General features: G+C 47.0%; 1 protein-coding gene across 5 annotated transcripts; it reads left to right on the top strand.

The window, feature by feature from the left end:
* Window positions 1–1,152: 1,152 nt before the first annotated feature.
* On the top strand, window positions 1,153–22,634 carry LOC124048928 (protein PRRC2B-like). 5 transcript variants are annotated; one of them, XM_046370106.1, is made up of 24 exons: window positions 1,153–1,460; window positions 1,560–1,696; window positions 1,861–2,030; window positions 2,145–2,226; window positions 2,350–2,509; window positions 4,827–5,163; window positions 6,385–6,566; window positions 6,955–7,162; window positions 7,347–9,693; window positions 9,908–10,074; window positions 10,211–10,320; window positions 13,676–13,817; window positions 13,983–14,347; window positions 14,541–14,642; window positions 14,827–15,019; window positions 15,152–15,249; window positions 16,642–17,007; window positions 17,145–17,312; window positions 17,520–17,558; window positions 17,690–17,769; window positions 18,078–18,150; window positions 18,441–18,572; window positions 18,886–19,095; window positions 20,164–22,634. In XM_046370106.1, the coding sequence occupies exons 1-24, from the start codon at window positions 1,290–1,292 to the stop codon at window positions 20,287–20,289; spliced, it is 6,165 nt and encodes a 2,054-aa protein (XP_046226062.1). In that variant the 5' UTR covers window positions 1,153–1,289; the 3' UTR covers window positions 20,290–22,634. The 5 variants fall into 5 exon arrangements, with proteins under 5 accessions (XP_046226062.1, XP_046226061.1, XP_046226060.1 ...); XM_046370105.1 differs by having other exon boundaries at window positions 4,827–5,172; window positions 9,911–10,074; XM_046370104.1 differs by having other exon boundaries at window positions 4,827–5,172.
* The last annotated feature ends 4,293 nt before the right edge of the window (window positions 22,635–26,927 follow it).

Below are 26,927 nucleotides of genomic sequence, written 5' to 3'. Positions count from 1 at the left end.
TACATCTTTCGGTTTCACTTTGAATTGTTATTTTTCTTTTCTTAGAGTGACTGCCTTTAAGAAGCAATGAATCCCTTTGAAAATTGCCTATTTGGCATCGATATGAGTCTGAAAGTGTGTCAAAATTGACTACAAAGTGTAAATAGGATAATTTTAGGCATAAAGTCAATCGTTTCTAAAATGTTTGGTACATCCGGTAAATGAAGGTTGGGTTTTGATGTTTATTTGCACCCTAACATGGGGTGAAGAGCTGCGGTGATTGCTCACTAATCAATAGCATAGATGGTTAGACTAGCAGCTCTGACTGTTTACACACGTTGCGCATTTCTTTTACTTGCGAAATACCTTAGATGTAAAATTGAGCAACTAAAACATCCTCGGTCAAAATTCATTACAGATAACTTGAGTAATCTTCAATTCATTCTGGGTATTTTAAGGAAGTGAAATAGGCTTCCAACCTGAATGCAAAATTGGTCAGGAAACACACCTCCAAGACTGAAATCTCTTTAATACAATTTCCTCTGTTGTTTCCACAGAGCACAAACACAGGTGGACCAAAGCAATGGGCCCAGCTAAATGGAAAGGCCGTAGAACTAGATGGTGAGTTGGAATGGAAAACTCAACTGTTCAAAATGACTTTGTCTCTTTGTTCAACATTGATGGAGGTGCTATCAGACAATTTACTGCATGCCTCCACCTCATGATTTTCCATCAGCCTCCATTTCTTTTGACTCTGCTGTGACTGACAGCTGTGCCTCTTGTTTCCATGGCGGCAGCAGGTTTAAGGGCCTCAAACCGACTGCAGCCCTTCTCTCACGAGGAATTTCCAACGCTGAAGGCTGCTGGGGAACAGGACAAGGCTGGCAAGGAAAGAAGCGCCTTCGATCCGTCGTATGGGCCCGGACCAAGCCTCCGCCCGCAGAGTGAGTCCAGTGGACATAGCTGTGGTGGCACAAACATGTACTCCAGTTCAAAAGGAATCCACATGCCTGAATAGTGGAGCAGTTGCTAATAAGTGCTGTGGGAAAATATTGTGCACATACTTTAAAAAACTGAATACACTGCAATTTCACGCTCTAACTCCTTAGACACAAGCTTATTTTCTCAAATTTGTTTTCCTCTTGTCTTTCCAGATGTGACAAGTTGGAGGGAGGGTGGTGGGAGGAACCTTGTGCCCTCATCCCTGCCAGCAGGCCTGCCCTCAGATTCCGAGGGCAAGGCCAGCGGCGTAGCTGAGACTGGAAGCCCCCCCTCCACCTCTTCCCCCCTCTGTCCCCCTCTCTGCCTCCATGGTCAGTCCCACCCCTGCCACCGTTGTCAGCGCCCCTTCAGTCCTAGAGCCCAAGGAGCCCTGTCTGCGCCCTGCCCAGCCCCTCCGCAGGCCCACCCCCCCTGCCCTGAACCATCACCAGCTCCACCACCCTACCACCACCACCTACCACGACATGCTGCCTGCCTTCGTAAGTAGCACAATACTACTCTTAATTTATTTTCACTTCATGACACCTTAATGCAAGGTTCTATTCTGACTGTACATTTTTTTGTCTATTGGTTTTCAGATGTGCCCCAAAGAGACTCGTGATGCTCCTGGCACTGCTGAACACACTGGCCCTGTCACTGTGGTCGCCCCAGTTCGCTTTGACAACCGGCCCACCTTCAGACAGCCCTACCCCAACATCAACCAAGAGCCTGTCAAGTAAGTTGTCACCAGCATATGCCTACTCTCTGAAAGCGATGCTCAGTTAAAATAATGAAAGATTAAAATGGATAATACAATTGAAGATTCTGTGAATTCTTTTGTTTTCTTTGCAAAAATAATCGCAGGTCTCTCACCTCCCCATGTTCATAATCTCCTTATAGCGGTGAGGTTAGGAGAGAAGAAAACCGCTTCATCCGTGGGCCCTCCCGCAACCTCTCCTCCAGACCCATCCGTCGGCCCGGTGACAGACCCCCTCGTCCGGCCATCATCAACCCAGAGGACCTGAAGGATCTGGACGAGCTGGACAATGACTGTGAAGATGGCTGGGCAGGTGGGGGGGCTTTCTGTTATCGCATCATACAAAGACTGAAACAACATTTCTGTGGATGTGCCGTAGCGGAACTAGATTGACCTTGATAAAAATGTTGTTCTCTTACCATTCCAGGTATCCATGAAGAAGTGGATTATGGCGAGAAACTCAAGTTCAGTGACGATGAGGAGGAGCACGCCGAAAAGAACAAGATGTGGTGAAATTACCCCCACCCCCTTTGTGTTTGTGACTGAATGGAATATTGTTGGTGTTATTTCTGTAGTTTTAAGAGCAGTGACCTTGTAGCAGTGACTGATTGTGCGCTCTATCTCTGACCCAGGGCTGAATGGGAGAACCAGCGTCGCGAGCACCAGTTGTCGCTGAGCACAGGAGAGGGGGCGTACCCCCAGGAGGGCCCTGAGGAGGAGGCTTACCTGGCCTTCCAGGAGCAGATGGCCCACAGGAAGACCAACAGCAGGTTCCCCTCTGGAGAACCACAGGTAAGGTCATACCTGAGTCCACTGTGCCTCAGACTGCTACCCTTGCCTGGTCCCCTAGCCTTCAATACCACTGATCTCTGAAGTTTTGAGTTTAAATAAGTGTGGCAGAAGCCTGTCCAGTCATTTCACCTTTACCTTTATGAAGTCTTCAGACAATGCACATGACTATTATCAATAACCCTTGATTGAAATAAGACTCAAATTGCCTTGTAGTGCCTTGTAGTGATTAAAAAGTGAATGTTTAATTACAACTTCCAGGATATAAATGCAGAAGCTTATATGGAGATATGGTGGAGGTCACTGTAAGATTAACTAATATTTAGGCCTTAACTTCTTCGGGGTAGGGGGCAGTATTTGGAAGTTTGGATGACTTGAGGTGCCCAAAGTAAACTGCCTGTTACTCAGGCCCAGAAGCTATGATATGCATTTAATTGGTAGTATTGGATAGAATGTTTCTAAAACTGTTAAAATAATGTCTGTAAGTATAACAGAACTGATATGACAGGCGAAAACTCGAGGAGAATCCATTCAGAATGTTTTTTTTTGAGCTCACCACTCATTATAATAGTTGTCTATGGGAATATAAAATAAATACCTCCCAGATTGCAGTTACTAGGGCTTCCAGTAGATGTCAGTCTTTAGAAAGAGTTTCAGGCTTGTTTTTTGAAAAATTAGCTAGAATTTGTAGTTTTTGTAAGTGGCTCCCATTTTGTCTGTAGTGTTGCACATGGATGAGGGCCCGCACTTCGTTATTTATCTCCGGTAATGAACATACTATTCTCTGTCTTAAATTTGATTGTTTATTTACATATTAGGGTACCTGAGGATTGATTAGAAACGTTGTGTGACTTGTTTGGACGAAGTTTATTGGTAACTTTTGGGATTTATTTGTATGCAATTTGAATGAGGGAAACCGGTGGATTACTGAGTCAAGCGCGCCAACTAAACTGACTTTTTTGGGATATAAAACAAAAGGACCGTTTGTGATGTAGCTGGGAACCTTTGGATTGCAAACAGAGGAAGATCTTCAAAGGTAAGTGATTTATTTTATTGCAATTTCTGACTTTCGTGATGCCTCTGCTTGGTTGGAAAATGTTTCATGATTTTGTACGTTGGGCGCTGTCCTCAGATAATCGCATGGTGTGCTTTCGCGGTAATGCCCATTTGAAATCTGACAAAGCGGCTGGATTAACTTCACTAGGGTAGCGGGCACTATTTTCACTTCCAGATTAAAAGTGCGCCCAAACTAAACTGCCTGCTACTCAGGCACAGAAGCTAGGAGATTCATATAATTGGTCGATTTGGATAGAAAACACTACAGTTTCAAAAACTTAAAATAATGTCTGAGTATAACAGAACTGATTTGGCAGGCGAAAACCTGAGAAAAATCCATCCAGGAAGTGAGATTGTTTTATGTTTGTAGTTTTCTATTGAATGCCATTACAGTATCCATTGGCTTTGGCTTCCACTTGATGTCAACAGACTTAAGAAATTGTTTCAGGCTTGTATTCTGAAAAATGAGAGCGTAAGACCACTCTGAATGAGTGGACCCTACAGTGTCCCAGAGGTTTTTCATGAGCGTGACAGAGAGCACGCCTTTCTTGTTTACCTTTTATATTGACAAAGTTATGAGGTTTTTGGATATAAACAGGGACTTTATCGAACAAAACAAAACTTTTATTGAGTAAATGGGAGTCTTGTGAGTGCAACCATATGAGGATCATCAAAGGTAAGTGATTAATTTTATCGCTATTTCTGACTTGTGTAACTCTACTTAGCTGGTAACTGTTTGTAATGATTTGTCTGCTGGGCGCTGTTCTCAGATAATCGCATGGTATGCTGTCTCCGTAAAGCCTTTTTGAAAACAGTGGTTGGATTAACAATAAGTTCATCTTTAAACCGATTTATAACACTTGTGTGTTTTTATGAATTTATATAATGAGTATTTCTATTTTTGAATTTGGCGCTCTGCAATTTCACTGGATGTTGGCCAGGTGGGACGCTAGCTTCCTACGTACCCTAGTGAAGTTAACAAGAAGTTAAGCTTTGAAACGATGTAAGACACTTGTATTTTCATTAATGTTTAATATTACGAATTCTGTATTTTGAATTTCGCGCTCTACAATTTCACAGGATATTGGCCAGGTGGGACACTACCGTCCCACCTACCCCGAAGAGGTTAAAGCATAAAGAGTACATACACCTGTAGGAAGAGAACAATTGAGTCACATTTATATGCTGGTGTCTAAGTCCGTTGTACACAGAAACCATGTAGTCCCCACTTTAACACCCGAACCATCCTCTGTGGCGTCTCTAGGCCCAGCAGAAGAGCTCCGTGCCTGGCATGGCCCACCAGGGTGAACCCCTGGATGACCAGGAGGAGCGCCAGGGCCCAGCCCGGGCCAAGTTTGTATCACCGGAACTCTCTGAGGCAGTGGAGAGAGCTCGTCGGCGCAGGGAGGAGGAGGAGAGACGCGCCCGTGAGGAGAGACTTGCCGCCTGCGCCGAGAAGCTCAAGAGGCTAGACGAGAGGTTTGGGAAGACTGAGAGACAGTTGTCAAGGTCTGAGGAGGGAGTGAAGGATGCAGAGAGCAAGGAGGCAGCACTGTCCCCTGGGAGAGAGAGCAAAAACCACCAGGAGAGCTGGCAATATGGTACGAAAGGTAACACCAAACCGCCATTAGTGTTTGTTTAGTAAACATTTATTTATTCAGATTTATCAGTTGAAAATACTAACTTGCAATTCTCAGTCATAGTGTGCACTTTCAGTAAAACGCTTAATTTCAAACGGTATGGCTATTACTGAATGACACAAGCATTTCGCTACACTCGCATTAACATCTGCTAACCATGTGTATGTGACAAATAAAATTTGATTTGATTTGTCATGTAGGAAACATACAGGGTTGCCAGGAATAACTCAAATCTCTAGCCCAATGACCTCTGAAACTGCCCACAAGGCTTGAAAACTAGGCCCCCAAAAATGTTTGCCCGAGAGTTGCCAAATTTATCCAATAAACCCTTTTCCCATAACGTTATTGAGCGAATTAAGAAGGAATATCGATGTCATTTCTAATGATGTAGGTTAAGAAGCAAAATTTGGTTTTCCGTCAAAATAATTCTTGCGAGTGTAAGAATATATTGCAAGGGAAAAATGAATTGACCTTATTCATCTCTCCAGATCATTTTCCATCAATGGATGTGGATTTAACTTGTTTTGACTGCTATGATTAAGCAATAAGGCCAGAGGAGGTGTGGTATATGACCAATATACCAAGGCTAAAGGCTGTTCTTAGGACATAAGAAAAGTTGACATTAGAATGCAGTCTACTTTAAATCACCTCCTGAGCAAATCTATCCAAAGAGCTCTAGTGCTCCTGAAGTAGTTTTCTAATGCTTTGTCACTGTTATATCAGTTTTAGCGCATTAGAAGGTTTTATGGAAAAGGTCGTCTCCGTAATGACCAATCTACAACTGGTAAAAAGTTGTCATGACGTGTATGCGTGCTGCTGTCTCCGTGACTCAACTGCCTCTACTGCAGCACTCTCTCAGCCTGTGCTCTCAACACACACACACCCCTTCGGCTCTCCCCCTCTCCACCATTCACTCACTCAATAACAGCTTGCTCACTGCCTGATAGTCAGCAGCAGCAGGTCACAGTGAAATTTATATATTTTTTAAGATAAATGCCATGGTGGCCACTGTACAATTTAGAAGTAGCCCAAAAACCTGCCACCCGTGACAAATACATTTTCACCCGCGACACCGCTTTCAAAGTAGTCCAATTTGGCTGGAAAACTCCAAACATGGCAACACTGGAAACATGGGTAGCTATGTAAAAGTAGGATTATAACATGCTCCCTCTCCTGTCCCAGACACTGAGTGTCCCTTGGAGCACTCCCCCGGCCAGCAGGACTACAGGGAAGAGGGCACCTTGGGCTTCGCCCCCTACCGCAATGAGGACGATGGCGGGGCTGATCCCACTTCTCCCCTGCCCGACTACACAAACCACCAGGCCTCCAAGCCCGTCCCGCCCCGCTTCCAAAAGCAGCAGCAGGTGAGCCGCCCGGCCAACGCCATCTGATGCTTTCCCAGCAGCCCCTTCCCTCCAGCCCCAAAAATCCTTATCCCTCCCCTAATTCCTGGTGGGATTAGCGGCTTGAGAAAGGCCCGTCAGTTCACAGGAGCAGGTGTTATCTGTAACGACGGACGTCGTGTATTATGAAGGGGGCAAATGGGTGTGTTTGTTTTTGTTCTGTTGTGTAGTGTTTTAATCAGTTCTGTGGTGGATGCACAGCAATAGGCAATTGACAAAACAGGAAATAACCACTCGCTGCATATAGTACACTTCTTTAAATGCATCTAGTCACTTTTTTATGTGAGGTGAATAATTCTACCAGTGTGAACATAATGGGTTCATGCGCTGTCGTCCCTCCCCCTCTCAGGACCAAGTGTATAAAATGCAGCACTGGCAGCAGCAGCAGTCTGGCCACCTCGCCCCCTCGGGCTCCAGCCACCCCCCGAGGGGGTACTACCCCCCACACATGCTGGGCTTCGACCCCCGCTGGATGATGATGCCCCCTTTCTTGGACCCCCGCATGGCCCAGGGCCGCTCCCCCGTGGACTACTACCCCAATGCTGTCCACTCTTCAGGTGAGACCTGAGAAAATAGTGTTATTTTACTAAAGGGAATGATGAATTTCCTGATTTAATTTCTTAATTGACTTTTTAGTTTAGTGACATCATGGTCAAAACTTTCTAGATTGATATGGATCTCCAAATAATCCTGCATCTGTATCATCTCGAACTGTAGATTACCACCTCTGTGTTTGTGTAGGAATTATGAAATCGAGGATGCAGCCAGACCATCTGAACAGCCCAGGGTCCCCCTCTGACGATGGCTGCCATCCAAGCATGCATCAGGAGCGGAGGGCCCCCTCCACCGAGCCCTACCCCTTGTGGAACCAAGATGGCTACCCCCCTCGCAGTTTCACCCCACCCTACCAGAGACAGCACGAGAGCTCAGACAGGAGCCAGCCAGACGACCGGTTTGACAGGACATGCTCCCAGCAGGGCTTGTACGAAGAGAGTGGTAACGAATGCCTAGACAACCCATCTGGTGACCTCTCCCATCAGGCCTACCACCAGAGCAAAGGTCCCGACAGGGATCACCACCCGCACGACCAAGGCCTGCTCTCCTCAGCCCCGAGCCGGCCCCAGCAGCAGCATGCAGACAGCGACTACCCCAAACAGGAGCCCAAAGACAGGTACCTGAAGGACGGCACTGAACCCTGTGACGAAGTCTTCGACACCTCCAAGGAAAAGTTTTTTGACTCAGACTTCCATAGGCGAGATGGAGGCCAGAGGAAGGAAGTTGGTGTTGGTGGTCAGAACCAGTGGTCTGATCCTGACTCCAGCACCCCTGCCAGCAGTGTAAGCCAGCCCTCTGAGACTGGCGGTAGGACCCTGACCCGCAGGACCGGTCCCATCAAGAAGCCTGTGCTAAAGGCCCTCAAAGTGGAGGACAAGGAGAACGAGAAGCCCAAAGTGGAGCCTGAGGAGAAGGTAGTCCCTTACCGCCTGGAAAAGGAGGTGCTCACCAACGTATATGACCTGAAGAAAGATAACCAGCCCCTAGTAAGTAACAGACGATCGGCCTCGCCTGCTATTGAGAAGCAGCCAGAAGAGAAGCAACAACCACCAGTTCCTGCTAAAATAGAGCGGCCAGCCAGTACCCACAGTGAGGATTTGCCGAAGGAAAACAGCTGGGACAGCGGAAAGAGCCAGTCCTCCAGAGACAGCCAGGAGAGCAGGGAGCCTGGTGCACCACGACGCAACAACTGGATCTTCATCGATGAGGAGCAGGCCTTTGCCGGAGCCAGGGGAACGGGTAGAGGTCGGAGCCGTGGCGGCTTCAAGGAGTTCAGTTCAAGAGGAGACCGTGGTGGCCGGGGAGGCCGAGAGAACCCCAGAGGAGGCTACAACAACAATATCAACAGCAGGGACGCTGCTGGAACCCAGAGACCAGGCAGAGGCAGAGGACTGCCCAGGGACTTTGTCAAGGTGGAGGACCTGCAGAGGGGGAAGCCGAGGAGGCGCAACGTCAGCGAGACTCTGAGCGAGACCTCAGAGTATGAGGAGCTGCCCAAGCGGCGACGCCAGAAGGGCTCTGAAAACGGAGAGGGTGGCAGCTACCCAGAGCAGGGAGAGACCAGGAAGGCCGACCGAGACTCTTGGAGGTCCAACAAGGTGTACACGGAAGAACAGGCGGCCAGTGACGCCCGCGACAAGGCCAAAGCCAGCAGCAGGGGTTTCGGAGGCTTTGGCCGCTCCCTGCCTCCCAGACTCGATACTGGCAGGGGCTACAACACCAGCCGAGGGTTCAACAACGGCTCCAGAGACATCTCCACCTGGAGAGGACGGGGGACTCAGTTTGGCAGTGGCGGTGGGCCCATGCAGGAGAACGGCTACGTCTTGGGCACCGAGACCTATCCCAGGAGACCACCTGCAGAGCGTGAGCCCCTCAAATACACCCCCAAGTTTACTGGCTCTACTGGTTCCTTCATGGAGAACGGCGCTGAGGACCGCAGCGGGGAGGGTGAGTACTACATAGACAGCGACAACCCTGGACAACAGCCATTGAGAAGACGGAGGCCACCGCGCCAGGACAAGCCCCCGCGTTTCCGCCGACTACGTCAAGAGAGAGAGCCTGGCAGTGGCCAGTGGACCAGCGATGAGTACATCAATGGATCAGAAGGATTCGCGAACCCCTGGCCGAGCCGCTCCAAGGAGGGAGGTAAAGAGGACGGCTGGTCCAGTGGCCACTACTCCGGAGTGGGGGGTAGGTCCGGTGGTCAGCACGGCCAGGCGGAGGACTGGGAGACTGGCTCAGAGAACAGCGACTTCAGTGACTGGAGGGAGAAGCGTGGGGGAGGGCAGCAGCAGCAGCAGACACACGGGGGAGATGTGCACTCAGACTCAGGCCACGGGGATCCTGGGTCTGGAGAGAAGAGGGAGCTGGCCAAGAGGAGTTTCTCCAGCCAGCGCCCCCTGGTGGACCGGCAGAACAGGAAGGGCGAGGTGGATGGGAACAAGATGACACGCTCTTCAGAGAAACCTAACACTCTGCCCTCCTGTAACAGGAATGACGGCTGGCCGAATGGAGGGTCCTCCAACCATAAGAGGTGAGTGCTGTGCTAACTTTGGCTTATGCGAACTTGGTGTGAGAACGTTCAACAAAACTATTGATATTGTTTTGTCTTGACTTAATTGTTTCAAAACATTCTCAAGACATCAATATACCGGAGCTTCTAAAAACAAACCTCAGCAACACTTTCGCACAATAATATGTTTTAAGTGGTAACACCTGACTCATGGAATGTCTCTACCTGATTCCAGCAGGAGCCCAGAGGAGTCAGGCCCAGTCTACAATGTTGAGCAGTCTGAGGAGGGCCACCAGGCAAACGAACCCTCGGGGAAGAAGCTGGACAAGGAGCTGAAGCCCAGGTCTGTGAAGGGAGACCTGGCCAAACCACTGTCTCAGTACGACCTCAACAGCTACCCCAGTGAGTATGCTAGGCACCAACTTCATAATAACACCTACTTGAGTCAATTAAGCAAGGCTCAAATTAAATCTAAACCAGGGGTCTCAACCTGGTGGGCCAGATGACTGATTTAATGTGGCGCACGTGTGTCTTCCAGTTGAGGGGGATTCTGGGTGTCCTAGTCCAGATGGGTTCCAAGACCTGCCCAAGAAACAGCTGCGGCGCCCACAGGAAGACGACAGAAGGAGAAAGGAACAAGGAGCTCCTGTAAGTTGACAGAACATTCAAAATAGCCTAGAGTATAGACCCAGTTTTGAGTCAAATTTAAATAATTCCAAATCAAAGTTTATTTGTCACGTGCACCGAATACAACAGGTGAAATGCAACCTTACAGTGAAGTGCAACCTTACAGGCTCTAACCAATAGTGCAAAAAAAGGTATTAGGTGAACAATAGGTAAGTTAATGAAATAAAGTGACAGTAAAAAGACTGGTTATATACAGTAGAGAGGCTATAAAAGTAGCGCGGCTACATACAGCCTGTTAGTCAGGCTGATTGAGATAGTATGTACATGTAGATATGGTTAAAGTGACTATGCATATATGATGAACAGAGTAGCAGTAGCGTAAAAGGGGTTGGTGGGTGGCTTGACACAATGCAGATAGCCCTGTTAACCAATGTGCGGGAGCACTGGTTGGTCAGCCCAATTGAGGTAGTATGTACATGAATGAGAGATAAACAGAGAGTAGCAGCAGCGTAAAAAGAGGGTTGGGGGGCACACAATGCAAATAGTCCGGGTAGCCATTTAATTACCTGTTCCGGAATCTTATGGCTTGGGAGTAAAAACTGTTGAGAAGCCTTTTTGTCCTAGACTTTGTACTCCGGTAAATCAAATCAAATCAAATTTATTTATATAGCCCTTCGTACATCAGCTGATATCTCAAAGTGCTGTACAGAAACCCAGCATAAAACCCCAAACAGCAAACAATGCAGGTGTAAAAGCACGGTGGCTAGGAAAAACTCCCTAGAAAGGCCAAAACCTAGGAAGAAACCTAGAGAGGAACCGGGCTATGTGGGGTGGCCAGTCCTCTTCTGGCTGTGCCGGGTAGAGATTATAACAGAACATGACCAATATGTTCAAATGTTCATAAATGACCAGCATGGTCAAATAATAATAAGGCAGAACAGTTGAAACTGGAGCAGCAGCACAGTCAGGTGGACTGGGGACAGCAAGGAGCCATCATGTCAGGTAGTCCTGGGGCACGGTCCTAGGGCTCAGGTCCTCCGAGAGAGAGAAAGAAAGAGAGAATTAGAGAGAGCATATGTGGGGTGGCCAGTCCTCTTCTGGCTGTGCCGGGTGGAGATTATAACAGAACGTGGCCAAGATGTTCAAATGTTCATAAATGACCAGCATGGTTGAATAATAGTAAGGCAGAACAGTTGAAACTGGAGCAGCAGCATGGCCAGGTGGACTGGGGACAGCAAGGAGTCATCATGTCAGGTAGTCCTGGGGCATGGTCCTAGGGCTCAGGTCCTCCGAGAGAGAGAAAGAAAGAGAGAAGGAGAGAATTAGAGAACGCACACTTAGATTCACACAGGACACCTGAATAGGACAGGAGAGGTACTCCAAATAAACAAACTGACCCTAGCTCCCCGACACATAAACTACTGCAGCATAAATACTGGAGGCTGAGACAGGAGGGGTCAGGAGACACTGTGGCCCCATCCGAGGACACCCCCGGACAGGGCCAAACAGGAAGGATATAACCCCACCCACTTTGCCAAAGCACAGCCCCCACACCACTAGAGGGAAATCTTCAACCACCAACTTACCATCCTGAGACAAGGCCGAGTATAGCCCACAAAGATCTCCGACACGGTACAACCCAAGGGGGGGGGGGACCCAGACAGGCCGACCACAACAGTGAATCAACCCACCCAGGTGACGCACCCCCCCCAGGGACGGCACGAGAGAGCCCCAGCAAGCCAGTGACTCAGCCCCCGTAACAGGTTTAGAGGCAGAGAATCCCAGTGGAAAGAGGGGAACCGGCCAGGCAGAGACAGCAAGGGCGGTTCGTTGCTCCAGAGCCTTTCCGTTCACCTTCCCACTCCTGGGCCAGACTACACTCAATCATATGACCCACTGAAGAGATGAGTCTTCAGTAAAGACTTAAAGGTTGAGACCGAGTTTGCGTCTCTGACATGGGTAGGCAGACCGTTCCATAAAAATGGAGCTCTATAGGAGAAAGCCCTGCCTCCAGCTGTTTGCTTAGAAATTCTAGGGACAATTAGGAGGCTCGGTACCGCTTGCCATGCGGTAGTAGAGAGAACAGTCTATGACTGGGAAGGCTGGGATCTTTGACCATTTTTGGGCCTTCTAACAACGTCTGGTATAGAGGTCCTGGATGGCAGGTAGCTTACCCCCAGTGATGTACTGGGCCGTACGCACTACCCTCTGTAGTGCCTTGCGGTCAGAGGCCGAACAATTGCCATACCAGGCAGTGATGCAACCAGTCAGGAGGATGCTCTCGATGTTGCAGCTGTAGAACCTTTTGAGGATCTCAGGACCCATGCCGAATCTTTTTAGTTTCCTGAAGGGGAATAGGCTTTGTCGTGCCCTCTTCATGACTGTCTTGGTGTGTTTGAACCAGTCTAGTTGTTGATGTGGACACCAAGGAACTTGAAGCTCTCAACCTGCTCCATTACAGCCCCGTCGATGAGAATGTGGGCGAGCTCGATCCTCCTTTTCTTGTCATGCACAATCCTCTCCTTAGTCTTGGTTACGTTGAGGGATAGGTTGTTATTCTGGCACCACCCGGCCAGGTCTGAGTTCCTCCCTATAGGCTGTCTCGTCGGTGATCATTGTTGTCGTCTGCAAACTTAATGATGGTGTTAGAGTCGTGCCTGGCCCTGCAGTCATGGGTGAACAAGGAGTACAGGAGGGGACTGAGCACGCACCCCTGGGGAGCTCCAGTGTTGAGGATCAGCGTGGCAGATGTGTTGCCACCTACCCTCACCACCTGGGGGTGGCTCGTCAGGAAGTCCAGGATCCAATCGCAGAGGGAGGTGTTTAGGATCATTAGCCAGGAAGTCCAGGATCCTTAGCTTAGCGATGAGCTTTGCGGGTACTATGGTGTTGAACGCTGAGCTGTAGTCATTGAATAGCATTCTCACATAAGTGTTCCTTTTGTCCAGGTGGGAAAGGGCAGTGTGGAGTGCAATAGAGAGTGCATCATCTGTGGATCTGTTTGGGCGGTATGCAAATTGGAGTGGGTCTAGGGTTCCTGGGATAATGGTGTTGCTGTGAGCCGTTACCAACCTTTCAAAGCACTACATGGGTATGGACGTGAGTGCTACGGGTTTATAGTCATTTAGGCAGATTGCCTTTGTGTTCTTGGGCACAGGGACTATGGTGGTCTGCTTGAAACATTTTGGTATTACAGACTCAATCGGGGACATAATTGCTAATGGATTCATGCAAGCAACGATACGTCTTTAAAAAAATACTATTTTTTTTCCTAAATATCTCAATCATATGTTATGTTAAGTACAGTTGTACATGACTTGAGGTGCTGTGTTCTACTTAATCTATGGAAAAAAAGCATTTCTTTGCCACACTGCAGGTTACAGTAAAAAACAGACCGATCACCTCCAAGATGCCCCCGCGGTTTGCCAAGAAGCAGGGGGGCATGACCATTGATCAGCCAGAAGAGGGACTCTCTGCCAACAACCTGGGCACAGATATCTGGGAGACTAACAGCTCAGGTAGGAATAGGGGCAACACCCCAGCCTTCACACACCTCATCTTCCACCCCATCTGATAACTGTTTCCCATACTCAGCTTTTCCCTCCAAACTACATAGGAACATTCTTGTGCTGTCAACTGTATAACATAATACATTGGTTCTATGGTTCTATTCCTTCCCTCAGCTCTCTCAATCCAGTCATCTGGAGGAGATTCGTGGACCAAGCAGGTCTCCTTCACAGGCAGCGAGCCCAACTCGGAGGATTCTGACGCGGGCCCTGAGCAGAGCAAGGAGCAGCACAAGCCCGGTCCCATCGGCAACGAACGTTCACTCAAGCACCGCAAGGGCTCGGAGGGTGTGGAGCGTCTGGAGGGGAGGCCCATCACTCCCGTCAACGGCGTGGACCTCCACGTGGACACGGTGCTGCCTGTGCCACCCATCGAGTTTGGTGTCAGTGCCAAGGACTCTGACTTTAGTCTGCCACCCGGTTCCACCCCAGTGCCCGTGTCCAACCCTGTCACCAAGCTGCAGGACGCCCTCGTTAGCAATGTGAGTACAAATACACTGAGTTCAACTGGATTCCCATTGTCACCTCATGATTATAAGGTGGGCTATTAAAAGGAATCCTTCAAGTGCTACACTTGAAGTGGCTTGATAAAATAAATACCATAAATGAGATGTAAAATGGACAAAGGATGTCATTGGCTAGTTGTTGATGTGTATAACCTTTGTGTGTGTGTAGCCGGCCCTGACCCAGGCCATTCCCATGCTGCGTAGAGACCACCTGCAGCCTGGCATCAACCTCAACCCCATCTCTTTCCCCAGTGCTGACCTCACACTCAAGGTACATACCCCACTGCCTCACACTCTCCACACTCCAGACATCTCTAAACACTAGTCTTAAATAAATGTAATTCTCAGTTACCTACCTGGCTAAGTAAAGGTTAGATCAAATAAACGTTAGTAAACACAAAAGTTTTTGTGTAATTTCACCGACCATTTCTATCCCTTCGTCCCATCTTTCTCAGATGGAGTCGGCCCGTAAGGCGTGGGAGAACTCCCAGTCTCTCCCCGAGCAGGGCTCTCCTGGTGGGGGTGCCTCTGGCGCCCAGCCCCCTTGCAGCGTGGGCTCCTCCAGTGGGGTGAGCTACAGCTCTTTCGGAGGGGTGTCCATGCCCCCCATGCCCATTGCCTCCGTGGCGCCTTCCATGTCCATGCAGGGTAAGAGGACACTCGCACATTAAACATTGACATTATTGCTATATTTGCCAAAAGACTATGCGTTGTATGAAATGTAAATCTGTGCATTGTTATTATACCTTTGAAATAACAATTGTATTTCCGTCTCTGTAGGTAACCATGTCCCCCCGCTGTATCTGGACGGCCATGTCTTTCCCAGCCAGCCTCGGCTGGTGCCCCCAACCATGACCCAGCAGCAGAGCTACCAACAGGTACTACACTTACAAGTATAGGGTCTTACAGGATTTTATTCCAATTATTTTTCTTCTTTATATACAATACCGTTCAAAAGTTTGGGGTCACTCGGAAATGTCCTTGTTTTTGACATAAAATCACTTTTTTTGTACGTTTAAAATAACATCAAATTGATCAGAAATACAGTGTAGACATTGTTAACGTTGTAAATGACAATTGTTGCTGGAAACAGCTGATTTTTAATGGAATATCTACAGAGGCCCATTATCAGCAACCATCACTGCTGTGTTCCAATGGCATGTTGTTTTAGCTAATCCAAGTTTAGAATTTTAAAAGGCTAATTGATCATTAGAGAAAACCCTTTTGCAATTATGTTAGCACAGCTGAAAACTGTTGTCCTGATTTTAAAGAAGCAATAAAACGGTCCTCCTTTAGACTAGTTGAGTATTTTGGAGCATCAGCATTTTTGGGTTTGACTACAGGCTTAAAATGACCAGAAACAAATAACTTCTATTCTTGTTCTGCGAAATGAAGGCTATTCCATGTGAGAAATTGCCAAGAAACTGAAGATCTCGTACACTGCTGTGTACTAATAAAAAATAATAATAATATGCCATTTAGCAGACGCTTTTATCCAAAGCGACTTACAGTCATGTGTGCATACATTCTACGTATGGGTGGTCCCGGGAATCGAACCCACTACCCTGGCGTTACAAGCGCCATGCTCTACCAACTGAGCTACAGCACAAACTGTCTCTAACCAGAATAGACAGAGGAGTGGGAGGCCCCGGTGCACAACTGCGCAAGAGGACAAGTACATTAGTGTCTAGTTTGAGAAACAGACGCCTCACAAATCCTCAACTGGTAGATTCATTAAATAGTACCCGCAAACCACTGGTCTCAACGTCAACAGCGAAGAGGCGACTCCTGGATGCTGGCCTTTTGAAATGATTAACTTGGATTAGCTAACACAACGTGCCATTGGAACACAGGAGTGATGGTTGCTGATAATGGGCCTCTGTATGCCTGAATAGATATTCCATAAAAAATCTGCCATTTCCACCTACAACATTTAGAATGTCTACACTGTATTACTGATAAATTTGATGTTATTTTAATGGGGGGAAAATGTGCTTTTCTTTCAAAAACAAGGATACTTCTAAGTGATCCCAAACCTTTGAACGTTAGTGTAAAAAAATATATATATTTTATATTTTGGGCAATAATCGGTGCCTCCTGGATTTTGTTTTGTTTTTGTGATACATGCCAAAAGTGCTTGATTTTTGCTGAGTCAATAATGACATTTTGCATGGCAATTTGTGATATGTCCAATTTGTCATGAAAATGCACTGGTGGGGGGAGGGTAAACTGTAATATTATAATTCACTCCTTCCTGTGTATGCACGCAGGCGGCCGCGGCTGCCCAGCAGATCCCCATCTCCCTACACACCTCTCTGCAGGCCCAGCTCGGTCTCCGGGGAGGCCTTCCCGTCTCCCAGTCCCAGGAGATGTTCAACTCCATTCCCTCCTTCAGGTCCCAGGTGTACATGCATCCCAATCTGTCTCAGCCTAACCCCATGGTGCTGTCAGGCGGTGGCCCCCTGAAGGGGCCCTATTCGGCCTTCCCGGGCATGCAGCCATCGGACATGGTCAAGCCCCAGTCGGGCTCCCACTACCAGCCCATGAACGGCAGCCAGGCCATGGTCTACGACGGCCAGATGAACCAGGGCCCTGGCATGAGCTCCTCCCAGCTCATGGACTCCCAGCTCATCCAGGTAAGGGGAACAACTCTGTCAGTGGCACACTTAGTTTGAAGGAACAGTTTACTTTGCTTCTAATGGAAACATTATACTCTCTTCATTCAATGTTTAAAAGGCCCGAACAATGATCCTTCCTCTCTCTCTCGATCCAGGTGACCATGCCCTTGCCGGGCTCCCAGCTGCGATATGGCTCTGCCCAGCAGCACCTCATCCTGCCCCAATCCATCCAGCTCCAGCAGGGCCAGAACCTCTCCGTCGGAGCTGCCCGCAGGATGCTCCCCCCTGGCTCCCAGCCCCCTGTCATGACCGGCAGTAGAGAGGTGAGCTCTACAGACCCACCAAGTGTCCCTTCCAACAATGTTACAGCTTAACTACCCTAATGATTGGTAAATGTTAGCTTTAGGTTGGATTTGGAAACATTTCATGTATAAACAAACAAAAATGCACGTTGAATGTAGTGAAACCCATCCCTTTGAAATAGAAGGGATAGTTCACCTAAATTACAAAATTACTTGATTTTTTTGCAGAATTTCCCAATGTCTACCGGTCCGTATACTACTTACAAGGTAAGGAACAACTATAGTGAATTTGTCACTTGGGTGAACTATCACTTTAATGCCACAACATTTCATAGATGGCATTGAGATGTTCTTACTTGTATATTTAATGGGGATGTTTGTTTGTTGTCCTTCTCCAGACCTCCCAGATGGAAAAGATAGGCTTCCAGTTCTCTGACAAGCCCAATCACTCCCAGGGCATGCCTGGAGGATACAACAGGTGAGCAGGAACAGCGAAGTGTCACCTTGAAACTTATGTTTAATCACAAAACGTCTTCTCTTAGTTCATATCCTTATAAACGTCTTCATTTTATTATAACATTCCAAAGGATTCTACATGGTTCGCTGCCAGTAAAATGTTTAGACTTGTCAAGAAACTGACAGCACAGCTGCATTTACTTTTAGTTTTCTTCTAGTTTGTCCAATATTTTAAAAAACATTTAGTGATCATATAATGGCATGAAAGTGATGATATAGATGTAATTGGAAGCCAATGGTAAACCTATATTTTTCCCTCTCTCCCATCAGACCAGGGTCTGCCAGCCCCAGTGGGAAGCAGTCTGGCCCCGTGGGCCCTCTGCCTGGGCATTACAACCAGCAGGTATGACCCAACACAGTCATACACACATTAGGTACATACACGCACCTTGGTAGTACTAGTTACTGTTCACATTCTACAATCAACAACTAGGTCAACTGACAATCAAGGTTCTCCAGTGCACTTCACACACTCTCATACAAACAAACACAATTTTACAGGCACTTTTACAGGCTTTTACAGTAGTAGGTACCCCCCACCCCCACCCCACCACACACAAACGGTCCTGACACATAATCCCAGCTGCCCATACACACTCATATAGCCTCCCCCTCCCATTTCATTGGAAACAGAAGACCTCATCCATGCAGGCCGTTCAGCAGCGAGGCTGGGCTTGCAGTGGCCCTGGCCTGACCTGTAGTTGCTGCTACAGAGACCCGGCCACCGGCTGGTATGAGGCCCTGCTGTGCCCCCTACACGGCAAGGTTATAGAAACCTCAACTCAATCATTCTGCTTGTTCAAATCACTGTGATGTTGCACCACTTGAATGACTAATCAGTTTTGACATGCAGCTTCCCTGAACTGTTCTGGCACAATGGCCTCTCAAGACCTTAGTGTACGTTTGAGTCACGAGCATAAAGCAATTTGATGAAATGTAATTTTAGAATTCAGTCTGGAAAATATTTGTAGCTTTGCACACATCTCCGCAACCCCCTTAATATTTGCATTAAAAAAAATACCCATGCATATATACTGAGACGTGTTGCCATGCTAACAGTGTGTGTGTGTTCCACCAGGTCCCCCCTCCCCAGGGCAGCATGGTTATGCACATGCGTCCCCCTACCACCGGCCCCTTTCCCACCCCCATCCAGAGACCTGTCATGCAGGTCAACAAGACAGTCATCATCCGCTCCCCCCCTTACCCCAATCCCGGGCGCGAGCCACCCCACTCCAGCCCCCCCTCGGCCCCTGAGCCCACTGTCAAAGGGCTGGAGGATGGCATGAAGGTGAGCCACCCACTGTAAATATAGGTAATTAGATTTTTATCCATTTCGTTTTTTGTTTTTCTTCAATCCAATGTATGAAATCAAAGCCATATATGAAGAGAGTTTGGTAGTTGCCGTTTCCATCGATTTTGACCTTAATTTTGATTGGTTAAAGTCCACTGTCAGCACCTCAACTCTCTGTCTGTTAAGAAGCAACTAGTGTCTAGTTGTCAAAGTTGCCCTGAACAGACTATATATGGCTCTGAATGAACTCAACTGGATGCACTGCTATGAACTATTGTAATTAATAATGAACATATTGTGTCATAACCAGTAATATGGTACTTGAGGTTAAAAATAATCATCACAAGATTAACTTGTCTTTAAACTTACCTAGGGAACTGTATTTAATCAAATGGTGCTCATAGACATGGGTAGCCTAATCTTGTAGGCACGTAGTATCATTTACTGGTATATTTGGATAGGGACAAGTACAAAGACATTGAACAAACAATCGTGCGATGCATTGCAGGAGGGTTTCTAGTTTATGCTAATTTAACACCCGTGTCTCTAGATGGGCATTTATGGAAACAAAAGGAAAGAAATACAAAATCACATATCAGTACATTATCACAATTATATGCACAAAACAAATTACACATACAATCCCATATCATTACATGAACACAATTAAATGCACAAAGAAAATGTCATAGGCGATAAATAAATGCTGTAAATCAAATGTCATACATATTTACCTCTAATATTTACAACTTGGATGTAAGAGGGTCATGTTCTTTACACACAGCAAGCAGTTCTTACATGAATGCTCTGGTGTTTCTTTTGAATGTGTTGAAATGTTACACAAATACTGTATTAATCTTTTCCCGTGCATAATACTTGTAGCAAAACGAAAATGATGCTTGATAATAGCTTTTTTTCTAATGGTGTCTAATTCTTGCTATTAGACCGTTTTGAAATTAGATTGTTTTAACTATTTCCCTCCTTGGTGACATTTGTTATTGTTTTGTTGTCCACTTGAAAAAGATATGAAATGTTATCCATGCGTTTCTCATGTGTGTGTTTTAGAGTAAAGCCCTGCGAAATGAGCGCCAGCTGGTGGGTGAGGGGAAGGCACTGTCGTGGGGCCTGATGACCAGCACACTCCAGGAGTCCCTTCCCGGCTGGCAGGGCAAACCAGCACCATGCACCTGAGCCATCAAACCCCAGGCTGTCAAAGTGGAGGGCAAGGCATGGCAATGGACCTTCAACCTCCACCCAACCTGCCCCTGGAAGACACAACCCCGTGCACCCTCTTTCGAGCCACCTACCAGCCTCTATTGCCAACCCCCAGATCGGGCGCCAAACTAAGGAGCAAGCAGGCATACTGTACCAACTCCCCAAACTATCAGAACCGGACACTTATTATTATTAAACAGTGTGTGTGTGTGTGTGTGTGTGTGTGTGTGTGTGTGTGTGTGTGTGTGTGTGTGTGTGTGTGTGTGTGTGTGTGTGTGTGTGTGTGTGTGTGTGTGTGTGTGTGTGTGTGTGTAAGCAGACTCATGGTTCTCCTTATTTATTAACATTGTCCTTTTTCGAGAGAAGAACGGTAACAAAAAAACATCTGAAATAAATGCACGTTTTCTGTGTTGCTCTGCATCCAAAAAAGGAAACGAACAGCTCCTGCAGATAGTTCACACCTAGTTCACCCCGTTTTTGCCACACTACTTTTTTGGACTATAGCCCAGTAGAGGAGGCAGACACTTGACATGTCACCACAAGAAATCAAATCTGTAAGCGTAAAAAACAAATGTCCTTTTCCTTCACTTTTTGAAGATTTTTGCTGGTAGTTTTAATTTTTTTTTTTTTAAGTAATCATCGCCTGTTTGCTCTATTGTTAAAGGACTTCAAAGACAGATTTTAAGGACATCATTGTGTGTAAACATGGAAAGGTGTGAATTAGGGCGTGTCGCCCTCAGAGACCCCTGGGGTACTTCACACAGCTCGTGAACTGTGACAAAACTGCTTCGATTTTTAGAAAATGTTTCCGTTATTTTTTTTTGAATGCTGTTTCTTTTGCTTTTGTTTTGTCTCTTCTCTCTCTCTCTCTCTCTCTCTCTCTCTCTCTCTCTCCTATGTGTTTTTGTAAACAGAAGCAAAAACTAGGACATTTTTAGAGAAATCATCATCTTGCCTCATTTGAAGCTATCCTAGCGTTGATGCAGTGTGTGCATGTGATGTGCTGAATGTGTGTTAATCGTAGAGCCTAATTCAGGACCCTAATTCAGGACCCTATCGCAACATTTCAAAAGACAGCAGACACTGCTGCCGTAGTGTGAGGTTTTGATCAACCGAGCTGGCAAAAAATGTTGTTTATTCTATAGTGTTAGGGAGTATCTATAGTGTTTGGGAGTGACGACGGGCTTCAATGACTTACTGTACGATCTCAACAGCTGATTGAAATGTTGCTTTTTATTGCTATCCTTCTGGTTGTAATGAGTTGCTGAAATCTGAATTCACATCTGATACATGTCAAGTGCTTTTATATTCCCTCTCCTATAGTGTTTTTGCTTTTGCTCCTAGAGCTATTTAACACTTCTCTATTGTTTGTTTTTTTGAACACAACTCGGTGGAAAGGTGGAGGGGTTAGTGAAGGAATGAGTAGGCACACCTCTCTAGTGAACATTCAGCACCATGTAAGGCCTCTGGGGTGGCGCTAGCAATAAACGCAGCCTAACTCTCAATCAGGGTCCAAATATCTATTTTTATGTTATAATTTCACGACAAAAGAGGGTGTTTAGAATTGCTTGATGAATTGATGTACTTTCTTCGCGTAGGTTTTTTGGTGAACGCTGCAGTTGTTTTGGGCTCTCTGAAGAAGGAAATATTAAAGCATTTTTGTTAGAAAAATAATATGAACTGTTGGCATCTGTGATTTTAAAAAAAAAAGGGGGCACTCATTTTGAAACTTACTATTCCAATGTCATAACTGGTTATAAATGTTTCTGCGTATTAATGCTCCATGACACTACAAAATGTTCAGACTCGTCTTTTATGGCAGTTTCACTGACGTCTGTACATGATGCATACCTGTTCAACTATATTCAGAGTTATGGTCAGTCGGGGAGGGTGGGAGTCTAAAATCATGTTTGAGTCATGTATTGTATCACTAATAAAAGGGTAAGTGTTTCAAAGGTCACTATGATGTTCTCACAGGGTGGACTGCTTTCACTTGTGGATTGGCTTATTGCCCATCTCTACTGTGCTTTTTGGACAGACTGGAAGGTGTACACTGAAACGTCTTATACACACATGAGAAACTTAATTTGGTTTCCGCCTGCTCTCGTCTTCACTCATTACTGTACCTACACCAAGATATCGTCCTGATGCTTTTTTTGTTGGTACTTTTAGGATACATATTTCATTTGTCAGAGGACCTGTTCACTCTGGAACTGATCATACTGTATTTATCCTACCTGATGTTTATCCTTTCAGATATGTGATCATAATCGCCCTTTCCTTATTGAGAGAAAAAATAAAGCAGTTGTGCTTTTTCAAAACCCTTGTCCTTGTTAGATTTGTATTCAAGTCTGTCAATTGGATGAGCAATGTATTGTGTGGGGAATGAATGAATATATATATACACACACTTTATTGGTCATTTTACTGTCTCCTATCATTATACAACGGGACAGAATAATCAACCCATCTAATGGAGACAGCGGGAAACGGGTGGACCCGAGGCCGAGTCCTAAGAGCACTTCACCATCCTCTTCCGCTCGGTGTTTGATCATCCCGTGGAGGGCCTGGGGGGGTGAGTGCCTACTCAGACTACACCTGGGATCTAGGACCCCCTCAGAGTTCGCCCTGGAGTTCCGGACTGTCGCGGCCTCCATCGGATGGAACGAGTTGACTTTGATCACCGTTTTACGCAGCGGACTGCGGGAGGAGGTACAGATGGAGTGAGCCTGCCGTGATGATAACCTGTCACTCGACCAGCTCATCAGCATGGCGATCCGGTTGGACAACCTCCTGTGGTCCCGACGACCTGCGTGGAATCCGGAGCCCTGTGGCCAGAGCCGATGGAGGTGTGCTCTGCACTTTTACCCGAGGCAGCGCTTAGGAGAAGGAAGAATCTGGGCCTCTGCTCCTACTGTGGAGAAAGGGGTAATTTCTCCCTGACCTGCCCTCTATCCACTAATAGGCGAGGAGGTGACAAGCCAGGGAATTGCCCTGCTCCAACCCAGGGAGGATGCAAGATTTCTGTTAACTCAACCAGTGTGTTTTCCCATTAGATTCCTTGAATATCCTAGCCCCTCACTCCCGTTAGCTCTGATTGATTCCGGAGCTGCCGGGAATCTTTTAGCTCACCGGCCTCTGCATTACGCATTCCTTTGGTTCCCTTACAGTCACCCATTCCGGTTCAAGCCCTGGATATTCGTCCAATAGGGACAAGGCTTGTACATCACATCACTGTTCCCGTTTCTCTGCTGACCCATAATCATTTAGAACAGATCACCTTTTTGATTATAGACACCCCCACGCACCCCGTTGTTTTAGGTCTCCCCTGGTTGAGTTGGCATAACCCTGTTATTTCGGGGTCCGAGAGGAGACTTAAGAAAGATGGGGGGCTGCACCCCTGCATTGATTATCGAACAACTGAAAAAAGCCACCATTATGTTCAGCTATCCTTTACCCCTTATCCCAATCATCATCGAACAAAAGCACGGGGCACAGTACTTCACGAAACTGGACTTGAGGAGTGCCTACAATCTGGTGTGCATTCGTGCAAGCGACGAATGGAAAACGGTCTTTTCCACGACCACGGGGCATTACGAGTATCTCGTAATGTCGCCTCCTTCCTCTGAATGGGCTCCCGTCGGCCATGCAAACTGCGGAGGCTCTTTTTATGAATGTCTTCTGGCACTACGGGATCCCGGAGGACAATTGTGTCAGATCGTGGCCCTCATTTCACCTCACGCGTATGGAAGGCGTTCATGGAACGCCTGGGGGGTCATGGTCAGTCTCACCTACGGGTACCATCCTCAAGCAAATGGGCAGGCGGAGAGGGTCAATCAGGAAGTGGGCAGGTTCCTGAGGTGTTACTGTCAGGCCCGTCTGGGGGAGTGGGTGGATTTTCTACCTTGGGCAGAATTCCCTTCGCCACTCCTCCACTAACCTCACCCCAACACGCACTGGAAAGGAGTATCAGCCGGCCCTGGCAACTTGGCATCCGAGCCAGACCGAGGTGGACGAGTGTTTTCGGTGGGCTGAGGAGATCTGGAACACTGCACACAATCGTCTCCAGCGGGCCGTGCGTCGGCACAAGGAACAGGCTGACCGCCACCGCAGTGAGGCAACTGTTTTCTCTCCAGGTGACCGGATCTGGCTCTCCACCCAGAACCTGCCCCTCTGCCTGCCCTGCCGGGTGCTGTGCACGCGGTTTGTGGGGCCATTTAAAGTCATGAGGGTTAATAAACTCCCTGCTGATTATCGCATTAACCCAACTATTCATGTGTCTCTCATCAGGCCTGTGGTGCCTGGTCCCCTCGCTGAGGCAGGACCCAGTGATGCCCTGCCTCCTCCTCTGGACATCGAGGGAGGTCCTGCGTACTCGGTCCGTGAAGTCCTGGATTTGAGGTGTTGGACGGGGCTTCTCCAGTACCTCATCGACTGGGAGGAGTATGTGTGGAAGGGTACCAAATAATGCCTGCAGCATTGACAGTCCCCAAGAAGTTAGTGGCCTTCATCATTCTTAAATGGAAGAAGTTTGGAACCACCAAGACTCTTCCTAGAGCTGGCCGCCCGGCCAGACCGAGAAATCGGGGGAGAAGGGCCTTGGTCAGGGAGATGACAAAGAAACCCGATGGTCACTCTGACAGAGCTCCAGATTTCCTCTGTGGAGATGGGAGAACCTTCCAGAATTCAACCATCTCTGCAGCACTCCACCAATCAGGCCTTTATGGTAGAGTGGCCAGACTGAAGCCACTCCTCAGTAAAAGGTACATGACAGCCTGCTTGGAGTTTGCCAAACGGCACTGAAAGACTCTCAGACCATGAGAAATAATATTCTCTGGTCTGATGAAACAAAGATTGAGCTCTTTGACCTGAATACCAAGCGTCGCATCTGGAGGAAACATGGTACCATCCCTACGGTGAAACATGGTGGTGGCAGCACCATGCCGTGGTGGTGTTTTTCAGCAGCAGGGACTGGTAGACATGTCAGGATCGAGGGAAAGATGAACGGAATAAAGTACAGAGAGGTCCTTGACGAAAACCTGCTCCAGGGTGCTCAGGACCTCAGACTGGGGCGAATGTTCACCTTCCAATAGGACAATGACCCTAAGCACACAGCAAAGACAACGCAGAAGTGGCTTCGGGACAAGTCTCTGAATGTCCTTGAGTGGCCCAGCCAGAGCCCGGACTTGAACTGAAAAAAAGGTTCTGAATACTTACAGTTGAAGTCATAAGTTTACATACACTTTAGACAAATACATTTAATCTCAGTTTTTCACAATTCCTAACATTTAATCCTAGTAAAAGTTCCCTGTCTTAGGTCAGTTAGGATCACCACTTTATTTTAAGAATGTGAAATGTCAGAATAATAGTAGAGTATGATTTATTTCAGCTTTATTTATTTCATCACATTCTCAGTGGGTCAGAAGTTTACATACACTCCATTAGTATTTGGTAGCATTGCCTTGAAATTGTTTAACTTGGGTCAAACGTTTTAGTTAGCCTTCCACAAGATTCCCACAATAAGTTGGGTGAATTGTGGCCCATTATTTATGACAGAGCTGTTGTAATTGAATCAGGTTTGTAGGCCTTGCTCACACACACTTTTTCAGTTCTGCCCACAAATTTTCTATAGGATTGAGGTTTGGGCTTTGTGATGGCCTTGACTTTGTTGTCCTTAAGCCATTTTGCAACAACTTTGGAAGTACGCTTGAGGTCATTGTCCATTTGGAAGACCCATTTGCGACCAAGCTTTAACTTCCTGACTGATGTCTTGAGATGTTGCTTCAATATATCCTCAGAATTTTCCTCCTCGTGATGCCATCTATTTTGTGAAGTGCACCAGTCCCTCCTGCAGCAAAGCATCCTCACAACATGTTGCTGCCACCCCTGTGCTTCAAGGTTGGGATGTTGTTCTTCAGCTTGCAAGTCTCCCCCTTTCTCCTCCAAACATAACGATGGTCATTATGGCCAAACAGTTCTATTTTTGTTTCATCAGACCAGAGGACATTTCTCCAAAAAGTACAATCTTTTTCCCCATGTGCAGTTGCAAACTGTAGTCTGGCTTTTTTACGGCGGTTTTGGAGCAGTGGCTTCTTCCTTGCTGAGTGGCCTTTCAGGTTATGTTGATATAGGACTCGTTTTCCTGAGCGGTATGACGGCTGCGTTGTCCCATGGTGTTTATACTTTTTACTATTGTTTGTACAGATGAACATGGTACCTTCAGGCATTTTGAAATTGCTCCCAAGGATAAACCAGACTTGTGGAGGTCTGCAATTTATTTTCCCTAGGTCTGTGCTGATTTCTTTTGATTTTCCCATGATGTCAAGCAAAGAGGCACTGAGTTTGAAGCTAGGTCTTGAAATACATCCACAGGTACACCTCCAATTGACTCAAATGATGTCAATTAGCCTATCGGAAGCTTCTAAATCCATGACATAATTTTCTGGAATTTTCAGAGCTGTTTAAAGGCACAGTCAACTTAGTGTATGTAAACTTCTGACCCACTGAAATTGTGATACAGTGAAATAATCTGTCTGTAAACAATTGGAAAAATTACAAAGTAGATGTCCTAACAGACTTGCCAAAACTAACGTTTTTTTGGTTGTGTGTGGGGT

The sequence above is a fragment of the Oncorhynchus gorbuscha genome, linkage group LG11 (assembly GCF_021184085.1).
Source record: "Oncorhynchus gorbuscha isolate QuinsamMale2020 ecotype Even-year linkage group LG11, OgorEven_v1.0, whole genome shotgun sequence".
Classification (NCBI taxonomy): domain Eukaryota; kingdom Metazoa; phylum Chordata; class Actinopteri; order Salmoniformes; family Salmonidae; genus Oncorhynchus; species Oncorhynchus gorbuscha.
The sequence above is the reverse complement of the archived record's forward strand: the minus strand, read 5'-3'. Positions and strand labels throughout refer to the sequence as shown.

What these genes read in the sequence shown, in the direction of transcription:
- LOC124048928 (XM_046370104.1), top strand. Translation starts at nt 1,290, where the DNA reads ATGGTCAGTCCCACCCCTGCCACCGTTGTCAGCGCCCCTTCAGTCCTA. An exon ending in GGGTCCTCCAACCATAAGAG is followed by an intron (nt 9,694 to 9,907) that starts GTGAGTGCTGTG and finishes ACCTGATTCCAG; the next exon opens with CAGGAGCCCAGAGGAGTCAG. An exon ending in GCCTTCCATGTCCATGCAGG is followed by an intron (nt 15,020 to 15,151) that starts GTAAGAGGACAC and finishes CCGTCTCTGTAG; the next exon opens with GTAACCATGTCCCCCCGCTG.